General features: G+C 44.5%; 4 protein-coding genes across 11 annotated transcripts; 2 read left to right on the forward strand and 2 right to left on the reverse strand.

Moving 5' to 3' along the window:
- Nucleotides 1-839: 839 nt before the first annotated feature.
- Nucleotides 840-9,450, forward strand: LOC108610040 (uncharacterized). Of its 4 annotated transcripts, none has more exons than XM_018001861.2 (10): nucleotides 840-1,333; nucleotides 3,687-3,826; nucleotides 3,888-4,087; nucleotides 4,143-5,448; nucleotides 6,361-6,466; nucleotides 6,524-7,323; nucleotides 7,392-8,103; nucleotides 8,168-8,358; nucleotides 8,424-8,899; nucleotides 8,965-9,450. In XM_018001861.2, the coding sequence occupies exons 2-10, from the start codon at nucleotides 3,753-3,755 to the stop codon at nucleotides 9,183-9,185; spliced, it is 4,086 nt and encodes a 1,361-aa protein (XP_017857350.1). In that variant the 5' UTR covers nucleotides 840-1,333; nucleotides 3,687-3,752; the 3' UTR covers nucleotides 9,186-9,450. The 4 variants fall into 4 exon arrangements, with proteins under 4 accessions (XP_017857350.1, XP_089319700.1, XP_089319697.1 ...); XM_089463574.1 differs by lacking the exon at nucleotides 840-1,333 and adding an exon at nucleotides 1,345-1,687; XM_089463571.1 differs by lacking the exon at nucleotides 840-1,333 and adding an exon at nucleotides 1,694-2,294.
- Dpm1 (Dolichyl-phosphate mannosyltransferase subunit 1) lies at nucleotides 9,428-10,474 on the reverse strand. Its single transcript, XM_018001883.2, has 3 exons — nucleotides 10,268-10,474; nucleotides 9,995-10,205; nucleotides 9,428-9,924 (listed from the first exon to the last, which is right to left on the reverse strand). The coding sequence occupies exons 1-3, from the start codon at nucleotides 10,369-10,371 to the stop codon at nucleotides 9,514-9,516; spliced, it is 726 nt and encodes a 241-aa protein (XP_017857372.1). The 5' UTR covers nucleotides 10,372-10,474; the 3' UTR covers nucleotides 9,428-9,513.
- An 84-nt stretch (nucleotides 10,475-10,558) lies between these two features.
- Nucleotides 10,559-16,498, forward strand: LOC108610042 (centrosomal protein of 104 kDa). Of its 3 annotated transcripts, XM_089463581.1 has the most exons (9): nucleotides 10,559-10,766; nucleotides 10,871-10,990; nucleotides 12,952-13,119; nucleotides 13,176-14,196; nucleotides 14,422-14,560; nucleotides 14,625-15,613; nucleotides 15,673-15,818; nucleotides 15,886-15,987; nucleotides 16,054-16,498. In XM_089463581.1, the coding sequence occupies exons 4-9, from the start codon at nucleotides 13,217-13,219 to the stop codon at nucleotides 16,194-16,196; spliced, it is 2,499 nt and encodes an 832-aa protein (XP_089319707.1). In that variant the 5' UTR covers nucleotides 10,559-10,766; nucleotides 10,871-10,990; nucleotides 12,952-13,119; nucleotides 13,176-13,216; the 3' UTR covers nucleotides 16,197-16,498. The 3 variants fall into 3 exon arrangements, with proteins under 3 accessions (XP_089319707.1, XP_017857354.1, XP_017857355.1); XM_018001865.2 differs by lacking the exon at nucleotides 10,871-10,990; XM_018001866.2 differs by lacking the exon at nucleotides 10,871-10,990 and having other exon boundaries at nucleotides 14,446-14,560.
- Nucleotides 10,995-12,838, reverse strand: LOC108610056 (transmembrane reductase CYB561D2). 3 transcript variants are annotated; one of them, XM_089463582.1, is made up of 4 exons: nucleotides 12,632-12,838; nucleotides 12,216-12,440; nucleotides 11,823-12,015; nucleotides 10,995-11,757 (listed from the first exon to the last, which is right to left on the reverse strand). In XM_089463582.1, exons 1-4 carry the CDS (start codon nucleotides 12,677-12,679, stop codon nucleotides 11,441-11,443), a joined length of 783 nt encoding a protein of 260 aa, XP_089319708.1. In that variant the 5' UTR covers nucleotides 12,680-12,838; the 3' UTR covers nucleotides 10,995-11,440. The 3 variants fall into 3 exon arrangements, with proteins under 3 accessions (XP_089319708.1, XP_089319709.1, XP_017857377.1); XM_089463583.1 differs by having other exon boundaries at nucleotides 12,216-12,452; XM_018001888.2 differs by having other exon boundaries at nucleotides 12,216-12,838.
- Nucleotides 16,499-16,650: the final 152 nt, after the last annotated feature.

Below are 16,650 nucleotides of genomic sequence, written 5' to 3' on the forward strand. Positions count from 1 at the left end.
TTGCTAAACATCGGAGAGTTTTTCCCCGATCGACATTGGTTTTATGTATGTATGTATATATATGCATAGAAATACCTGTGCTTAAAGTTCTTTAATAGAATGAGAAATTTTAAAAAATTACAAAACAAATAAAAAGCAAGAAGTCCAGACTGCTCAACTACGAGATCCTCTAAAAGCATCGAGTCACTGATATTTCAAAATTTTTCTTCGCATTTAGCCTGTGTATCTATCCGTCCGTCTTTTCTCTTTGTCTGTCTGCCTAACTACAGGAGATCAATTACCTTGTCCTATATGTATGCAGCAGTATTCATTTGGTTTTTATATTTGGATAAACCGAAGCCACAATTCTTGCAGAAGCGGAGAGTGTTCCCATTGGTCACTTAAAGTTGAGCACTCACTCTACTACTGCTCAACTCTACTGATAATCGGCCGCGGCACACAGTAACTGCAAATTGGGTTGTGTCTTTGCTAAATGCTAATAAGTTCCATACAACTCTACACGAATGCACACACACAGAGCATTCGTCCATGCAGGATGCTCAATTGGTTTGCGTCTGGGCTAAGCACTGATTGTGCTCAACTCTTATAATTACTCAATGAATGCAGCATAAATAGTGCATTCGCATCAGTTATTGTTTGTTTAACTTACGATTAAATAATAAATACCATTCAATTTCCCGCTCACATTTCTCTACAATTATGTTGCTAGCCTTTGGCATTGGCAGCTACTACGCTTTTCCACACCAATTTGCAGCCCTCGCCAAGAACTTGAGGAGAGCGCCATCGAGAGAGAGAGAGAGAGCTTTCGCTTAAAGCTTTCGCCACACACGTTTAGCCGTCGAGAAATTTTCCAACGCTCACAGGCAGAACGACGCACGGCACGGAGCACAACGCACAAAACGGGAAAAACTATCCAAAGCGCGCACAAGCGAAAGCAAAATAAGAAATAGGAAGAAAAAAAAAAAAAAAAAGAACGTCGCAGAGCATAAAACAAAATCTTCAATTCTATTTTTTGTTGTTGTTGTATTGTGTTGCAGTTGCTGTTGTTAGTGTTGCTGTCGAAAATGTCTTAGTGCAAGCGTGTGGCGAACGTTTTGATTAAGCAATTAATTGAGACGAGTGCTGTGTGATAAAAAAGAAAAACAAAAACAAATAACGGCAAGTGCAAGTGCAGTGGGTGGAAATGTTTTAAATTTGATTCGCTTTTGGGTTCGGGTTCGGGTTTTTGGGCTTCGGGTTCTCGGGTCCGGGTTCAGGTTCGGGTCCGGGTTCGGTTCTTTGGGCTTCGGTCATCGGGCAGTGAGGGGAGCGTGCGAAAAGCGCGTAAAGAAAAGTAAGTGCCAGAATTTGTGTATTAAAATAAATCAAATAACCAACTAAGCGATGCATACACACACAAACTCATCTCCCTCCGCTGTCGCTCCATCTCTCTCTCACTCACTCATACACACATGCACACACACACATGTATGCGAGCAGTGTAAGTGGCATATGCGCAAAAAAAAAATTTAGAAGAGATCGTTATTATTAAAGGAATGCTTGGAACACATTAATTGCTATTGAGAAAAATAAAATAAATAAAAATGTGCGACAAACGCGCGACAAAATGTCGAATATAAAAAATGAAAAAAAAAAAAAAACACAAAATTAAAACACAAATACATACATTTCTATGGCTGTGTATAAAGTAAATTTATTTATAGCGCAAACTGAAAAAATTAAATTAAATAAAATAGAAATCGGAGAAATATGTGACACGATTGAACAATTTTTTTGATATCCAATAAATATTGAACTAAAAAAAGAATTGGATTCTGCAGCAGCCGATAATTTTCAAGCGTGTACACAAAAACCAAAACCCAGACCCAGACGGAGACGGAGACCAAGACCAGACCAGACCAAATCATGCCGCACCGCACCACAGAGGCAGAGCAACGAACCACAGTCAACCCAACCAAACACCCACCCACCTACTCAACCAGCCAGCCAGGCGGACCCACTTGATTAACGCCAATGCCAATTCGAACGCAGAAAATCTCTATAAAAGTTCAGCAGAGAGCATGCGTTCACTGAGCTTTCGCTCTCTTTTCCTCTCTCGCTCCCGCACTGTCCGCGCTCTGTTTGCCTCTCTCTCTATCTCTCTCAGTGAGCGTCTCGCGCCTTGCACAGGAAATTCTCTTTTTGTTTTTGTCATTGACCTGTTGTGGTAGTGAAAGATTCAAAATAGTTTAAATATTTATGAGAAAAGGAGAAAACAACGAAAAACAATGCGAGATTATTCAACAATATATCAAGTGCTAATTAGATATATATTATATAAATATATAGATTTAAGTGTAATTGTTTTGTAAATGTGTATATGGAATTTGCATATTGAACGCGTGCCTCCTTCCCTGCTTGTACTCCCCCTCGTCCAGTGTTTTATGTGTACCTGGCGTAAAATTAAAGCCTCGAGGCATTTTCAAAAGCCACATCCCTACAGGCCGTCTGTAAATCGATACGAGGACACTTTAGGTAGCATCTGATTATGGACAATTAAATACTTTGCCCACAAAGAAGAAGAGGAAGTAGTGAATCTTATCTCAGACAGATTTTCAACTAATCCTTTGGGCAGGCTTTCGATGTGCCACTCAAGCTCGTGTTAAGTGAATGATAAAAGTAGTTGACAAAATTACAATGAGTATTTAAGCCCATTTAGGCCTAGTGCTGCCACAGCATTGGCTCTGTTCTGGCTGTACATAGCAAACAAATAGGTTATTTGAATTGCAATTTTAACCGGAGTGTTGCCACTTTGATAAAGTTGTAGATAAAGTTACAATGTGTATTTGAGCCTAGTGTTGCCACTTAGCATTGAGATACAAATAACATGAAGGTAATAATATACATTGCTAATGTTGCCCCTTTGCATTGGTAAATCATTTTTCATGTTAAGTTTAGAGCTGTACAAATTATCTTCAGTGTTGCCATTGGGCAATGTCAATTTGGCAAAAGATACATAAGAAATTGATTTTAATTAAAATGAATGCCAATCTTTTTTTAGTGCTGTCATTTGTCAGGGATATTTTTAGATACCTGAACATCTTATCAGACTCTTATATAGACTTTTTAATCATTTCCATTTCAATCGATCACAATGCAATCTATAGTGCTAGCGCTTGGAAAGTTCATTCAACATATTAAGAATTTGAAATGTTAAATGAATGTTAACTGAATGCTAATAGTTATAGTTGGGTGTCAACTGTAACCCAATTACCGTCATGATACTTATATTGACAAGTTCATGTTAAGAGTTCCAAAACGGCACATTTAGAGATTGGCAATGTCTGAAAGACCTAAATAATGATTTACAAACATTTTTATTTTAATATTAATGGTAAAATGATATATTTATGCCTGTATGTTAGCCTAGTTTTAACAGTGTTGCCACTTCCACAATAAGTTAATCAGAGAATTCCATATGAAAAAGAAATTTCGCTACGGTTGCAGTCAACCTTATAACAAGTGAATGTTAACTGCATGTTGTTAACAGATATTCAATCAGCATTTGCTTTTCGAACATGAAATGGGAATTCAGCAGCAGTGTTGCCACTTGCAATGAACTTGCAACTAACAATAAAAAAACGTACTATATTCATATTCTTATATATTATTTATAATTAACGTATTATGTTCCCCTTCTCTTTCAGGACAACAAAAGTCAATTTTAAGTTAATTCGAATTCGCAGTGAAGCAGAAAGTTTTTAGCTCTAGCCATGGGCAACGTTTGCAGCTCCGGGCAGAAGAAGAAGAAGAAGGATAAGGACAGCGCCTCCGAGCAGTCTGATGAGTATGTTGAGGCGCAGTTTATATGAATGTCTCAAATCTTAGTGTCGAACCAATCGTTACAGCTCCCCGCCCTATGAAGAAGCCGATAAAAAGGACGCACAGCTAAGCAACGATGCGAAGGACTACAATGAAAGGCGAGCACCGTTGGCCGATGTGGAGGCGCTGCCGGATACCAATCAGCCCAGCGACTCGAATGGCAATCAACAGCAACAACAGCAGCAGCAGCAGATGTCCCTACCCAAGTCCAATGCCACAGAGAAGGGTAAGTAGTGGAACCATCGGATGGGATCGGATCTTAATGAGTTCTGGTTTTGCAGAGTCGAACAGCAACAATACAACGCAGGGGGCGCAGGCGCCTGGCGATGCGTCTAGCGGCAGTCCGGGCATGGGCAACCTGAGCATGCTGCAGGGCAAGCCGCCGCCCGGCCGCAAAATCGAGCGGGACAAGAAGATCGTCATCTACATACTGGCGGATAATAGCACCGAGTACAAGAAGCACAAGCGTGTCATCTACAGTCTGTATAAGCATTTTAAGAGCAAGTGCCAAAGCAAGGGATTCGACTTCATCATTGCCGATGTGCACGACAGCGAGGCGCTGACCAAGGAGGCGGGGGCGACAACGATGACGACGTCGCTGGAGCAGCAGGCGAATGGCAATGCGAAGAAGGACTTCTCCAGGCTGCAGGAGGTTAAGCGCTGGACGCAAACACCGCTGGAGGCGCAGGGCGGCCACGAGGAGGCAGCCAACTGCCTGTGCGAGATAACGCGCCATGCGACCGACGCCTACATAATACCGGTGCTCTTCCTCGGCTCCACGCTGGGCACTCCCATGCTGCCGCTGACCATTGAGAGCCAGGACTTCACCTCGGTGCTGAGCGCCGCCAGCGATGCAGAGAAATTGCTGCTGGAGAAGTGGTACACCATTGACAACTCCTACCAGCCCATGTGCCATCGGCTCTACACGCAACAAATCGATCCGTACTCCACGGAGGTGAACGATGAGCTGAATGAGCTGCTGGCGGTGCTGCTGCGCCTCTTCTCGGACGATGTGAAGGACTCCTACCTGACCACCGTCGTCGAGCAGGAGATCAACAACACGGTGCTAATAAGCCAGGAGCTGGCCAAGCGCTGCATATGGATACAGACGGGCGCCCATTACTCGCGCGCCCCAGAGAATGCCACACAGCTGGAGCTGGAGGTACTGCGTCGAATCACGCGCATTTACGCGGAGCTCAAGAATCAGCTGTGCGAAAAGAATCTCATCCGAATGCTACCCACCATGAATATCCTGGACGACGAACTGTCCTCGGTCATCGAGAGTCTGCTGGACAAGTCGCTGGCGGGCATCTTCGAGGAGCATCTGCAGAAGAGTATACCCTACAACACGCTGGGCGTGGATCGTGTGCTACTCGAGGAGCTGCAGCTGATCGGCCACTACTCCAAGCTGCTAGCCCAAAACTCGGCCAACTTCGACATTATGAACGATGTGAAGCGTTACATACGCGACGGCACCTCCCAGCCGTTGGTGGTGTCGGGCGCCCGGGGGAGCGGTAAAAGTGTGCTCGTGTCCAAAATCATGGAGAACGTCCATCGATGGAAGCCAGAGGCACAACTAGTACTGAGGTGAGCTTGAAATTTATAGCCGAAATTGCGTTACCAAACTCTCAGTAGGAGAAATCTACGAATGTGCTGTGGATGTAGAAAGTGGAGATTTGATGTGATATATCAGCTGATATTATCCTAGGCAAATAAATTATTTCGTAAGCGATTCTCGCTCCTGTTTTAAGGCTAATCCTAAAGGGTTGGAATTTAAGAATATTCATTAGGGTTTCGTTATTCCGATACCTCTGCATCAAGAAACCTCTTCAATGTTGTTCAATGTTGTCTATATAGATTGGATTTGTGTATGCCTGCCTCTTTATTTATCTATGTGAGTAGTTACGATTTCATCAAACATGTAACCCATAAAAGTTAATACAATATTTACGAACGAAGCCAATAGCTGAAGCCATATAGTCGATGTGTCTAGTTAATTGAAAGCTCAATAGATATATTTTAATTGGCTAGTCTAGTCTAATATACTCCTAGATCTAAAATTGTATGGTAGATGGGTTTCGTCATGTGGGCAAAACTCCTAGTCTTCGAAATTTAATATATAGTCCAGCTAACTTCTCTATTTATCTATCAAATACCAGTTAAAACTTTGGGTGGATGATTCCCTCTCGCTGGAAAAGTAATTGAAGCTCGTAAACAAATCTCTTAGTCATATTTTAGGTAACTAACTTCTGCTTTCGGAAGTTCCCATATATGTATATTGGCTACATTTTTAATGAAAAGGTATTTAGCCATGATTAAAATATTATATTAAAAAGTCTTCACTTTTCCTATTCAGGTTCAGTCTGTTCAAAAGAGTATGAAATAAGCTAGCTTACCAATTTGGGTAATTCCTTTGTAAAGCTGAGCAGCCAGTTGAGAGGCTCCTCCTAGCCTAAGAATATTTACCTAAGCATAACCACTAATCTATTCTCTTCTTAGATATGCCAATTTGAGCGCGCGTTCCTCAGACATCACTTCGCTGTTAGGATCGATAGCCAATCAGATGTCGGTGCTGGAGACGGGTCAGCAGTGTCAGGTGCCACACGTAAGTCGAGCAAACATGAGTAAAAACTCGAGCTTAACATTTCAAGGTCCTCCACAGACCCTCGAAGCATATGCAGGCGTGATCAAAGCGATTTTGGGCAGACAACAGCGCTTCTTTGTGCTCATCATAGACGGATTGGATGAGCTGCAGCGGGATGCGGAGCTCGATTGGCTGCCACTGCAGCTGGGCAGCTGCGGCAAGCTGATATTGACGGTCAGCGAGCGGGAGGACGAGGAGGACGAGAGCGATTCATTCGATATGCTAGCAGCGCTGGCGCAGCTGGGCATTCCACAGCGCTGTTTCCTGCGTCTGCGTCAGTTCACCGAGCGCCAATGGCACGACATACTCAGCTCTGGTGGCGGCGATTTCTATGCAGCTAACGGGGCACTGAAGCTGCCCGACGATTGGAAGTCGCTGCACGGCAAGACGCCCTACCATGCCAAGTCGCTGTGGTGGCTCGCCTGGCTGGGCCATGTGGCGCAGCCAATTAGCGAGATCGGGGATATATCCAGCAAGATATTACAGGTGCTGGAGACGAAGTTTGCGGCAGATCAGGTGGAGCTGATGCTGTTGATTGTGCGACTGTCGCCGTGGGGCATACGGGAGAGCGACTGCTTGGGCGTTTTTCAAAAGATCACACAGCTGGAGGCGCAGGTCGTCTTCAAGATTTGGTCCAAGTTCTGCTGGCTGATGGGACCAATGCTTTTAAATCTGAAAAATATTAGAATAGCGGACAGGAGCTTTGGACGCGCCGTCCTGTCGAGGTATGCGCAGAAGCAGTGGCTGGTACATGAAGCGCTGCGCGACTACTTCGATCGTCAGGAGAGCGAGTTCAAAGGCAGCGCCGGTGTCAAAACGTAAGAGAAACTCAAATCGAGACCAATATATCAAAGTACTCCCTAACTAACTTGATTCACACTTGCAGCTACAACTATCAGAAGTACTTAAAACTGCCTTATCATCATTTCTGTGCGGTGATCGAGGATAAGCCGGCGCCGCATAAGATCGACATACTCTTCAATTGTTTCTACTTTACGGACTTGCAGTGGATAGCCAACAAGGTGCATGCCACGGGTCCGGCGCATCTGATGCATGACATTCTGCATGCCGAGTGGCTGGCAGGCAGCGAGGGCTCTACGGGCTATGTACATATAAATTTCTTGAAGCAATTTCTGGTGCGCTACCTTCACGAGCTGAGCTACGATGGTCAACAGTTCTATACGCTTATGAAGTACTATCTGAAGACACGCTTCAAGGACGACGAGAGCCTGAAGGACGATGAGAAAATACGCTCCTGGTGGGAGTACACAAATGAGTTGGAGTTCGCCTTTCTTGAGATACTCAATGCCGATCTGGATGCCAAGGACAATGAGGCTAACGTTGACGAATCAAATGCCACACCAGCTGTCAGGGGCTACGATGTGCTGATGAATCTGCCGCAGCCGGGCTGCTATGTGGCGTCGCTGTGCACCGAGCGCGCTGAGATTTGCATCTGGGATGTGAAGAACTGTTGTCGCATACGCGAGCTCCAGGGCATTCAGCAGCCGACAGCCATGTGCCCAGTGGGCAATTACGAGGCGGCTGTGCTATGTCGTCGCGAGATTCGGGTCATCAACCTGGACGAGGGCAAGTTTAAGGTATGATTTACTGCTGATTCGATAACATAATTATTAATTATCATAATTTAATTACCATTCGCAGGTCACACTGAAGGGCGTCATGAACCAGAAGATGCCCTACTTCGGCCTGCACGATCAGAATCATTTGGTTTGTCTCTCACGCAACCGCATGTATGTGAATCTGATGAACCTGGAGTCGGGCGACTGTGTAACCACCTTCAAAGCGGGCGAGGATCGGTTCCTGAACTCGTTACTCGTCTCGGGCGACGGACGGTGAGCAAGCGAAGAATTATTCTGACTTAGCATTTGACCCATATTCAAATACTTGAATTTTGTAGAATTTTGGTTTGCGGCGATGAGACGCAAAAGCCATTCCCACTGCTCGTCTGGCATTTATCGCAGCGTAAACTGCTCTACGATCTGCGCATACCCCACCACGATTTTGTCACTTCATTATCGGCCATTACCCACGAGGGATCCTATGTGTGCGTGGTGGCCAAGGAGCTAAACGAACCGACAACGCCAAATTTCATTGTGGTCTACGATCTGCAGAGCGGCACCTTGTTCAAGAAGTGGAAGCCCAGCTGCAATACAGTATCATTGGCCATCTCTCAGCTGAATGCCTGCGTCATCGCTGGCCTGGAGGATGCCAAGATATTGATATGGGATCTGGTCACTGGAAATTGCAAGTGCACGCTCATCGGACACAATGCGCCCGTCACGTACTTGAAACTGGATCCACTCGGTAAAGTGCTGTTGTCCTTCGACAAGGAGGGACGCGACAGTGCAATACGCTTGTGGGAGTTGAACACAGGTGGGTCAAAGCACATCTAGCCTCTCAATGAATTCTTATGCTATTTTATATCATCTGGCTTACAGCTAAGTCCTTGGCCGTCTTTAAGCCACCAGCGAAGATCAGCACCTGCGAGATTTTGCCAAACGGTGCATATGTTGTGCTCGCCCTTGTGGATCGCAATGATTTGCTAACGCTCGCATTGAAGAACTATGGAGGCAGCTCGGCCAATGCTCTCGAGGATGACTGTGGCACCTTGTATGGCAATCCCGACAACCAGCACAAAGTTTTTAACTTAAGTAATTAAAAGTTGATACAGCTGCCTGAATCAATTAAACTTAGATATCATTATTCAAATTAAACGTACATTTATGAAAACAAAACCAAAAAAAGAAAAGAAATGCAAAGAAATTATAAATCCGAATTATATAAATATCACATAAAAAATCTTCTCATGCATAATTCATTAGTTGTATGTAAAATTTTTGAAAAAAAAAAACTTACCAGATGTACAAAAGGCTAAAGAAATAACCAAAAAGAAATTATAAATTAAAGATTCATTAAGTCATCTAGCTTTATTGTTGTTAATTATTATGGTTCTCCGATCAATTCTGTCGTCTCTCTTTCTCTCTGTCTTAGGTGGTGGCAAAAAGATAGAGCAAATTCTTAGCGAATTGAATGATTTCAGTGCCGCCCAGCTTGGAGGTGCCATAGATGCGATCCACAAAAGTGATGGGCACCTCGGCTATGGTGAAATTATGCTGACGAGCACGCACTAACATTTCCATTTGGAAGACGTAGCCCTTAGAGACGCAGCTGGAAATGCACTTTTCGAGCACCGGCTTCTTGTACAGCCTAAATGAGCCCGTCAAGTCGCTGGCATTGGGTCGGAGCAGCACCTGAGACAGATAGTTGGCACCACGCGAGATGAGCTTGCGCTTGAAATCCCAGCCGTAAACGCCGCCGTTGCCAGCATAACGAGTGCCGGAGACAATATCGTAGTCACCCGATTCCTGTAACTTTATGAACTCGGGTATAAACTTGGGCTGCAAGTAAAGAGACACACACGAATATATAAATATCACACGTCAGTGCAGTGCCATTATCTACGCTCACATGATGACTCAAATCGGCATCCAAGATAATAACAAAGTCGCCGGTTGCATGCTTTATTCCGTGAATGTAGGCGGTGCCTAGGCCCAGCTTGCCAGCGCGTGGCTGTAACACAATTGTATCTTCGCCATAGATCTTCTGCAGATCCTTGGCCACATCCAATGTGCCATCTGGACTGCCATCGTCGATCACAATCACCTCATAGTCGTAGCCGCTGGAAAAATAATTTGATTTTAATCAATTCGGTTATTCTACATTTAATTCAATTCAACTTACCTAGCTTTCATATATTTTACAATTAACCATATGATAATTGGTAAATTGTCCTTTTCGTTATATGTGGGCAGCAAAATGCTGTATTTATGGCCATTTGCTGGCATTTTGTTTTGCTTACTCCAATACAAATAATTTAATAAACATTAAGGTGGCGTTCAATTAAAGAACGAACTGGAACTTACACTAATCTAGATCTAGTTCGATTATTCTGCGCAACAATTCCAATGAACAGTGCTAGTAAATACAGTACGAAAGCAGCTGTTATTTATCGATATACCAGCGCTATCAATGAACTGCACTAACTGCAACTGTGCAAAGGCATTGTAACCACAGATACGGCGGAATGCACCGCTATTTAATTTTAATTGAGTTTGTGTTAAATATAAAATAGATGCTGCTAAAGGCACAACCTCGCGACTTCAATTAAGTAAATGTGTGTTTAGTGTAACTGCCTGCACAATGGCCAAGAAAATTCCATTTAATGTGGTATTTGCCTCAGGTAAACAAAATGTTAAGTATTAGAGAATCGTTCTGTGCTTTACAAATAATTGTGATTTACTTTTATGTAATTACGTTTCTTTTTGTTTTATATTTTTATTTTAGTTAACATTAGCTATGCGCTCGTCCAGCGCTGAGTATCGCGCGCCATTTGGCTGCACTTGAGAAATCGATAAAAAATCACACATACGCCTAGTGCGACGCCTAATTAAACAACATTCAAAAGTAATTTCACGGGATAGCAAAACATTTATTTATGACAATTATACATTTATATATTGATCTAGAGCAACCATTGAACACATTTAACACACATTTATTTTGAAAGACATAAGACATCAATTTTAGAATACTCTCTAACTGACTGCAATAATGCACTTGAAATCTATGATGCTCATTGTTTGCATATATCTTCATTATATTGACAGATTACGGTTTGTCATAATATGTCTGGCATGTCTGCAACGCATATCCAATTAAATATGCAGTCAAAGAATTTGTTTGGCAACGAGCCAAGCGCGAAGCGCTAAGCCAATTGACAATTCAAATTGCCTTCGTTGCGCTTTGGAAAGTTTATTTTGTATTCATTTTTTATTGTACTCAATGAAAGAGGATTCTCCCTTTCATGTAGCCTCATAACCTTCACCAATTTGTATACCTAGCCGACGGCCCCTTTTACGCGGACTTTTGCCTGCGGTACTTGAGCTTCGTTAGCAGCGAGCCCACCGGCCCAATTATGGTCAGGAGGTAGACCAATACCGTGGTTAGCATTAAGGCAGGTATAAATTCATGATCAACGACACGAGTAAAGAACTTTGAATAGTAGCCCAGGTAAATAGCCGTCATGCCAATCGTAAAGCTGAGCAGCCCAAAGAGATTATGACGGAATCGCATTTCCGATGGTGGAAATACTTTCAACGCAAATTTGGGCTGGAAGAAGTTAACCAGACCGCCAACAACGCTCGCAGCGCACCCAAAGGCAGCTGCCACACCTGAAAGTCAATTAAACTGACGTGTTTAGTGCTCACTGAGGTGTGAAATTTATGCGCACACGCACCGAATCTTCCATGCCATGTGTTAAAGTGCACATCCTTCTGGGAGAACTTGCCCAAGGCGCCCAGCAGCACCATCGAACCACCGACCAATTGCAGCACGCCATGCAAACGGGATTTGTTCTTGTGTGAGAGCCAGCGGGTAATTCGGTTTACCTTATAGTGTGACATCAATGCCTGAGCAATTAGTACATGAAACTGAAAAAAAAAACAAAGTATTAAGGTATAAAGGTGACAAAACCAATGATAAGCAGCACAGTTAAACTTGATATGAAAACAATGATTACGGGGTATTTAAATTTATAGTTACGTTATGTTATTGAAAATGTTTCGATATGATAATGGAGATTTCAATTTAAAGTTATGTTATCAAAAGTGGGTTCCGGGCTACTACTTACTCCTATGCCCGTCATGAACATGTGCATGGCCGTATCTTGAAATTCCAGACTCCTGGCGAGTGTGAAGAAGAAGGCACCCACCATAAAGATCAGCATATGATTTATGCTGTTTAGCAGGCTTTGAATTTGTAACAGCCATGGTGACGACTCAGAACCCGAGCTTGTTGCTTGCTTCATCTTGAAATCAGCCGTGAAGCAGAATAATGCGTTCCGCCGTGTCGCAGACTAAAAACGAGACTAAGTTATATTCTCAGTGAGCTGCGCATAGTACATATAAAGAGCGTCTGAACGATACACAGCCACGTAATCGTTGCTGTTTGTATGTGTGATAGCGTCATTCTCAGACCTCTCTAGAGAGGTTTTGTTTTTGTTTTCGCTTAATTTACACATGGGTTTACTAGCCGACAGTCGCTAACATTTGTTATGATTAGAGATGTGTCACATGCTTCACTTGAATAGTTCATTAAAATGATGAAATACAATATTCTTCTTGTAAGAGATCACAGATTGTTAATTAAGTTTTAAATTAATATATCTAAGATTTTTGTAAATGTTATACAAATTATAAACTATAGTTCCTTCACGATTGTTGAACTAACTGAACTGAAATGAGAATGAGCTAACATTGCCAACTCAATTTGATTTTTTCATTTCACAATATTCGTTGCTTACCAACACTGTTAATGTTAATGTTAATCAATTAAGCCTGCGTTTTGTTTTATTTTTGTGGTTTTAGATGAGGACCCCGGCTTTCCAGCCAGCGAACTTAATACACATGGCCCCACAGTACATGGCTGGCGCAGTGCCGTGGACAGCGGAGTCAGCACACACGACATCATATTGCGTTTCCATCAACCCGCTAAAATTTATCGCATCCAGCTCTTGGCCCATCAGTATTTGATACGTGAGTTTGGCTGTTTGTAGAGGAATTCTTTTACTAAGTAAGATTTGTTGTTTTAGCCGAAAAAGTGGAACTATGGCTGCACTACTCCCCAAAGTCTATGCCCAGCACTCCGTCCTCACAGTACTTTGATTTTCTTGGCTTTGTCGCGCTCGCCGACAATGCGAATACCAACTACAAATCACGCGAGTTGCAGAGCGTGACAGTGAATCCGAGGCGAGGAACGCACTTGAAGCTGCGTCTGATTGGCGTTCATTGCAATGAGTTGAATAGCACCCAGCAGATTGCATTGATAGCGGTCAATGTGCTCGGCGAGGATCTGGAAACGGCTGCCCTCAATGAAGGCGACGAGCATCTGGCCAGCGAGTCGGCGCCCATAGACACAGCCACGGGTGAACTAGCCCTGGCCTCCATATGTGATGATTTGCTATTTTCCATGTACGTGGAGGAGTCCATTGTACATTACATACGCGAACTGGAGCAGCGCAAGATTAAGGCAGTCAGCATGGAGAGATTCGAATATGCGCGCAAACTAAAACTTTGCATGACGGCACTGCGAACGGCGGGCGAGCGCTTGGGTCGCTATGCGTTGGCCAAGCGGCAGGCGGTGCAACAGGAAGATTTTAGTGCGGCCAAGTTGCGCAAGGAGCAGATCGAAATGTATCGCGCCTGTGTGCTCAAGCAACTCCAAGTGGAGCAACTGCTCGAGAACGAGGGAGCACTCAGCCAGAACGATCAGAGCTGCGAGATCTATGCGGGCGGCAAACCTAGCCTGCCAGCTGCACCGAGTCTTCAGGATGTGGCACACGCTCTGGCCGAGGCTGTCAGCAATCCCAAGTCCAGCAGTGTGCAGCTTGAAAAGTCGCCCAGCCATGAGGTTGCCATAGTTGCGCCTGTTGCTGCACTGCATCTGCATGCTAAATCCCACGACGAGCTGCCTCAGTCGCCGCGCCTGCCCATGGCATCGCGCCATAGCTCGCCCATGTCCAGTCGCCAAGGATCGCTAAGGAGGCGAAATAAAAGTGCACCGCGTAATTCTTACGAGGATTACGAGGAGCGAGCCATACCCACGCTGAGACAGTAAGTTTGAGTATAAGAAACAGATCAATCTGTAGCTATTGCTGTTGTTGTTGTGATTAGGGAGCAGTTTGCATGTGGCATGAGTTGGAAGCAGCACAACACAAACAAATAGTTATAGAACCGCCGCAGTAAGAGTAATTGTCGTCGATGTTTATGCTGCTTTTTTTCTTTTTATTTCTCCATTTCCGTAAACGTTGTCTCGTTCCTTTACCATTAACTGTTTAGCTCAAATACTAATGAATTTTTAAGGGAGTGTCAGGGCAACGCGCTGCTCGAAGCGGACCCCAATCGCAGCCGTTCCCGGCTCAATGACCGCGAGCGTCGACAAGCTGCGCTGCCCATCTTGGTATTTGGCAGCGAACTGGTAAGATTGGCCAACCGGTTAACCAGCCTCGATGTCCATAGTTTTCTGATGTGATCTCTTGCAGGTTGAGCTATTCTATTCGCGACAGTTTCAGGATCGAGAGGATGGGCTAGTGCGCTTGCGCAGCTTTCTCAAGGAACAGGAAACGGATGAGGCGGCTAGCAATGAGCATGCAGCCAGTCCCAACAAAGTTGCACGCAGCGCTGCTTTGCTGCTGCATCGTGCCGTCCGAGATGCTGTCTATTCGGTGTTTAATCAGGCGACCGAAACGGTGCGGGTGCTGTTCCTTGAATATGTGCCCGGTCGCGTGTCGCCCAATGAGGTGGCCCGATGCGTGGATCGTCTGCTGCCAGAGCTGCTGGCAAAGTCGGGTGATCCCTCGGCGCGTTTGCATACGCTGGCACAGCACACCATACTCAGCATCGCCGCATGCCCACAGGTGGCCGAGCAGCACCTGGTCGCACCTGCGCTGTCGCGAAGCGTTGGCTCTGGCACGCATCAGCGTCTAGCCATGAGCCGGCTGCAAATGCTCGAGCAATTGGTGAACACACAAGGAATTAGCACTGACAAGCATAGCGGATTGACATGCCGAGCTCTGTCCGACTGCGGATGCTCGGGCATACATCATCCAGCGGAACCAGTACGCAAGGTGGCTGAGCGTATACTGCTGCTCGTCTATAAAGTGAATCCGCGACTGGTACGCAAACAGCTGCCACCAGACGACGACATTACGCGTCGCAATCTGCTCTACCGCCAGCTTTTCACGGAGTTTGATAAGCTGGATCTGGAGCGCAAGCAGGAGCTGCTAGAAGTGCACAATTCAGGCAATGATGCGGAGCTAATGCAGCCCACAACCAGCACAGACGCGTCGCGGCTGCTGAAGAGCAAGAGCGGAATGGCATTGGGTGCCTCCGTGGTGGACAATGGCTACGTCAGCTGCAATGGCAAGCAACAGTACAATGAGCAACTGAAGCGCTCCATGCAGTCGGTCTCGAATTCACGCAAGGGATCCGCAACCAACTCCGAGTCCACTGAAGAGACAACGCCAAAGATGTGAGCACCACACAGTGTAATTAGAAAATCCCGTATGTAAGCTGAATCCTTCATTTTAGCAATTGCATGTTTTGTGGCTGGAGCTGCCCTGGGAGCGATGCTGGCCAACTGGATCGTCACTATTGGAAGACTTGTCCCTTTCTCACCAAGTGCCCACAATGTAGCCAGGTGCTGGAGGTAGCTGCGCTCAACTACCATTTAATTAGTAAGTTTCCCCAGTTATTCTTCCTTGAATAATAATGACAGTTGACAGTATCTTTCTCGAATTACAGACGAATGCGAAGCCAAGGAGAGCTATGTGGTGTGCACGCGCTGCACGGAGTCGGTGCATAAGCAGCTATATGAGCTGCATCAAATGGAGGACTTTTGTCGCGGTATTCTTCAATCTTTCATTTCTCTTGTAGCACACACTTAACAAATGTATATTTGTTTTATTTCAGAGCTTAAAACTGGCGCTGCTCGCTGTCCACTTTGTCATGATGATGTGCATCTGCCATTAGACGGAGGCTGGAAATTGCATCTATTAAGCGCTGGCGGCTGTCCAGGCAATATACGTAAACGGAATTTAAAGAAATCAAACTAAACAATACCTTGCGACGACACAAGTCATCAATAACTGAACTATCTGTCTATTATAAGGTAGATCATTTATGACAAGCCAACTATTACGGCCATTAGCGTAATTTAAAGTAATTTTTGTTACACACAGATTCAATTTAGCACATTTTGTTACAGGACTTGGTGTTAAGTTCACCATTATTTATGCTTTATACATTTTGTTAAACTTTATACGAGTATATATGTTTTCTACGCAATGTGATTTGTTAACTTATACATAAACACGAATTTCTAAACGTCCCACAATAATAAAGCCAATCAACTGAAGTTTCGAATGTGAGTTTCTATTCAAGAAAAAAAATAGATATGCTGAAAGTATTTTGGTAAGGCCGCCCTTATTCGGGCTGGTGGCACTTTTGTTGCAGCCATGAATACATATTTGAAAAGGGGTAGCTAATTTTAATGTTCATAATTTTAAT

The sequence above is a fragment of the Drosophila arizonae genome, chromosome 3 (assembly GCF_054131065.1).
Source record: "Drosophila arizonae isolate 15081-1271.41 chromosome 3, UAZ_ARI_1.0, whole genome shotgun sequence".
Classification (NCBI taxonomy): Eukaryota; Metazoa; Arthropoda; class Insecta; order Diptera; family Drosophilidae; genus Drosophila; species Drosophila arizonae.

Coding starts and splice junctions, on each gene's coding strand:
- LOC108610040 (XM_018001861.2), top strand. CDS start 3,753: ATGGGCAACGTTTGCAGCTCCGGGCAGAAGAAGAAGAAGAAGGATAAG. Junction 4,088..4,142: donor GTCCAATGCCACAGAGAAGG/GTAAGTAGTGGA, acceptor CTGGTTTTGCAG/AGTCGAACAGCAACAATACA. Junction 7,324..7,391: donor GGCAGCGCCGGTGTCAAAAC/GTAAGAGAAACT, acceptor TCACACTTGCAG/CTACAACTATCAGAAGTACT.
- LOC108610056 (XM_089463582.1), bottom strand. CDS start 12,679: ATGAACTATTCAAGTGAAGCATGTGACACATCTCTAATCATAACAAAT. Junction 12,016..12,215: donor TGTTCATGACGGGCATAGGA/GTAAGTAGTAGC, acceptor TTTTTTTTTCAG/TTTCATGTACTAATTGCTCA. Junction 11,758..11,822: donor CACATGGCATGGAAGATTCG/GTGCGTGTGCGC, acceptor ATTGACTTTCAG/GTGTGGCAGCTGCCTTTGGG.
- Dpm1 (XM_018001883.2), bottom strand. CDS start 10,371: ATGCCAGCAAATGGCCATAAATACAGCATTTTGCTGCCCACATATAAC. Junction 10,206..10,267: donor GTAAAATATATGAAAGCTAG/GTAAGTTGAATT, acceptor TTATTTTTCCAG/CGGCTACGACTATGAGGTGA. Junction 9,925..9,994: donor ATGCCGATTTGAGTCATCAT/GTGAGCGTAGAT, acceptor CTTTACTTGCAG/CCCAAGTTTATACCCGAGTT.
- LOC108610042 (XM_018001865.2), top strand. CDS start 10,727: ATGGCCAAGAAAATTCCATTTAATGTGGTATTTGCCTCAG. Junction 10,767..12,951: donor TAATGTGGTATTTGCCTCAG/GTAAACAAAATG, acceptor TTGTGGTTTTAG/ATGAGGACCCCGGCTTTCCA. Junction 15,614..15,672: donor GAAGAGACAACGCCAAAGAT/GTGAGCACCACA, acceptor CCTTCATTTTAG/CAATTGCATGTTTTGTGGCT.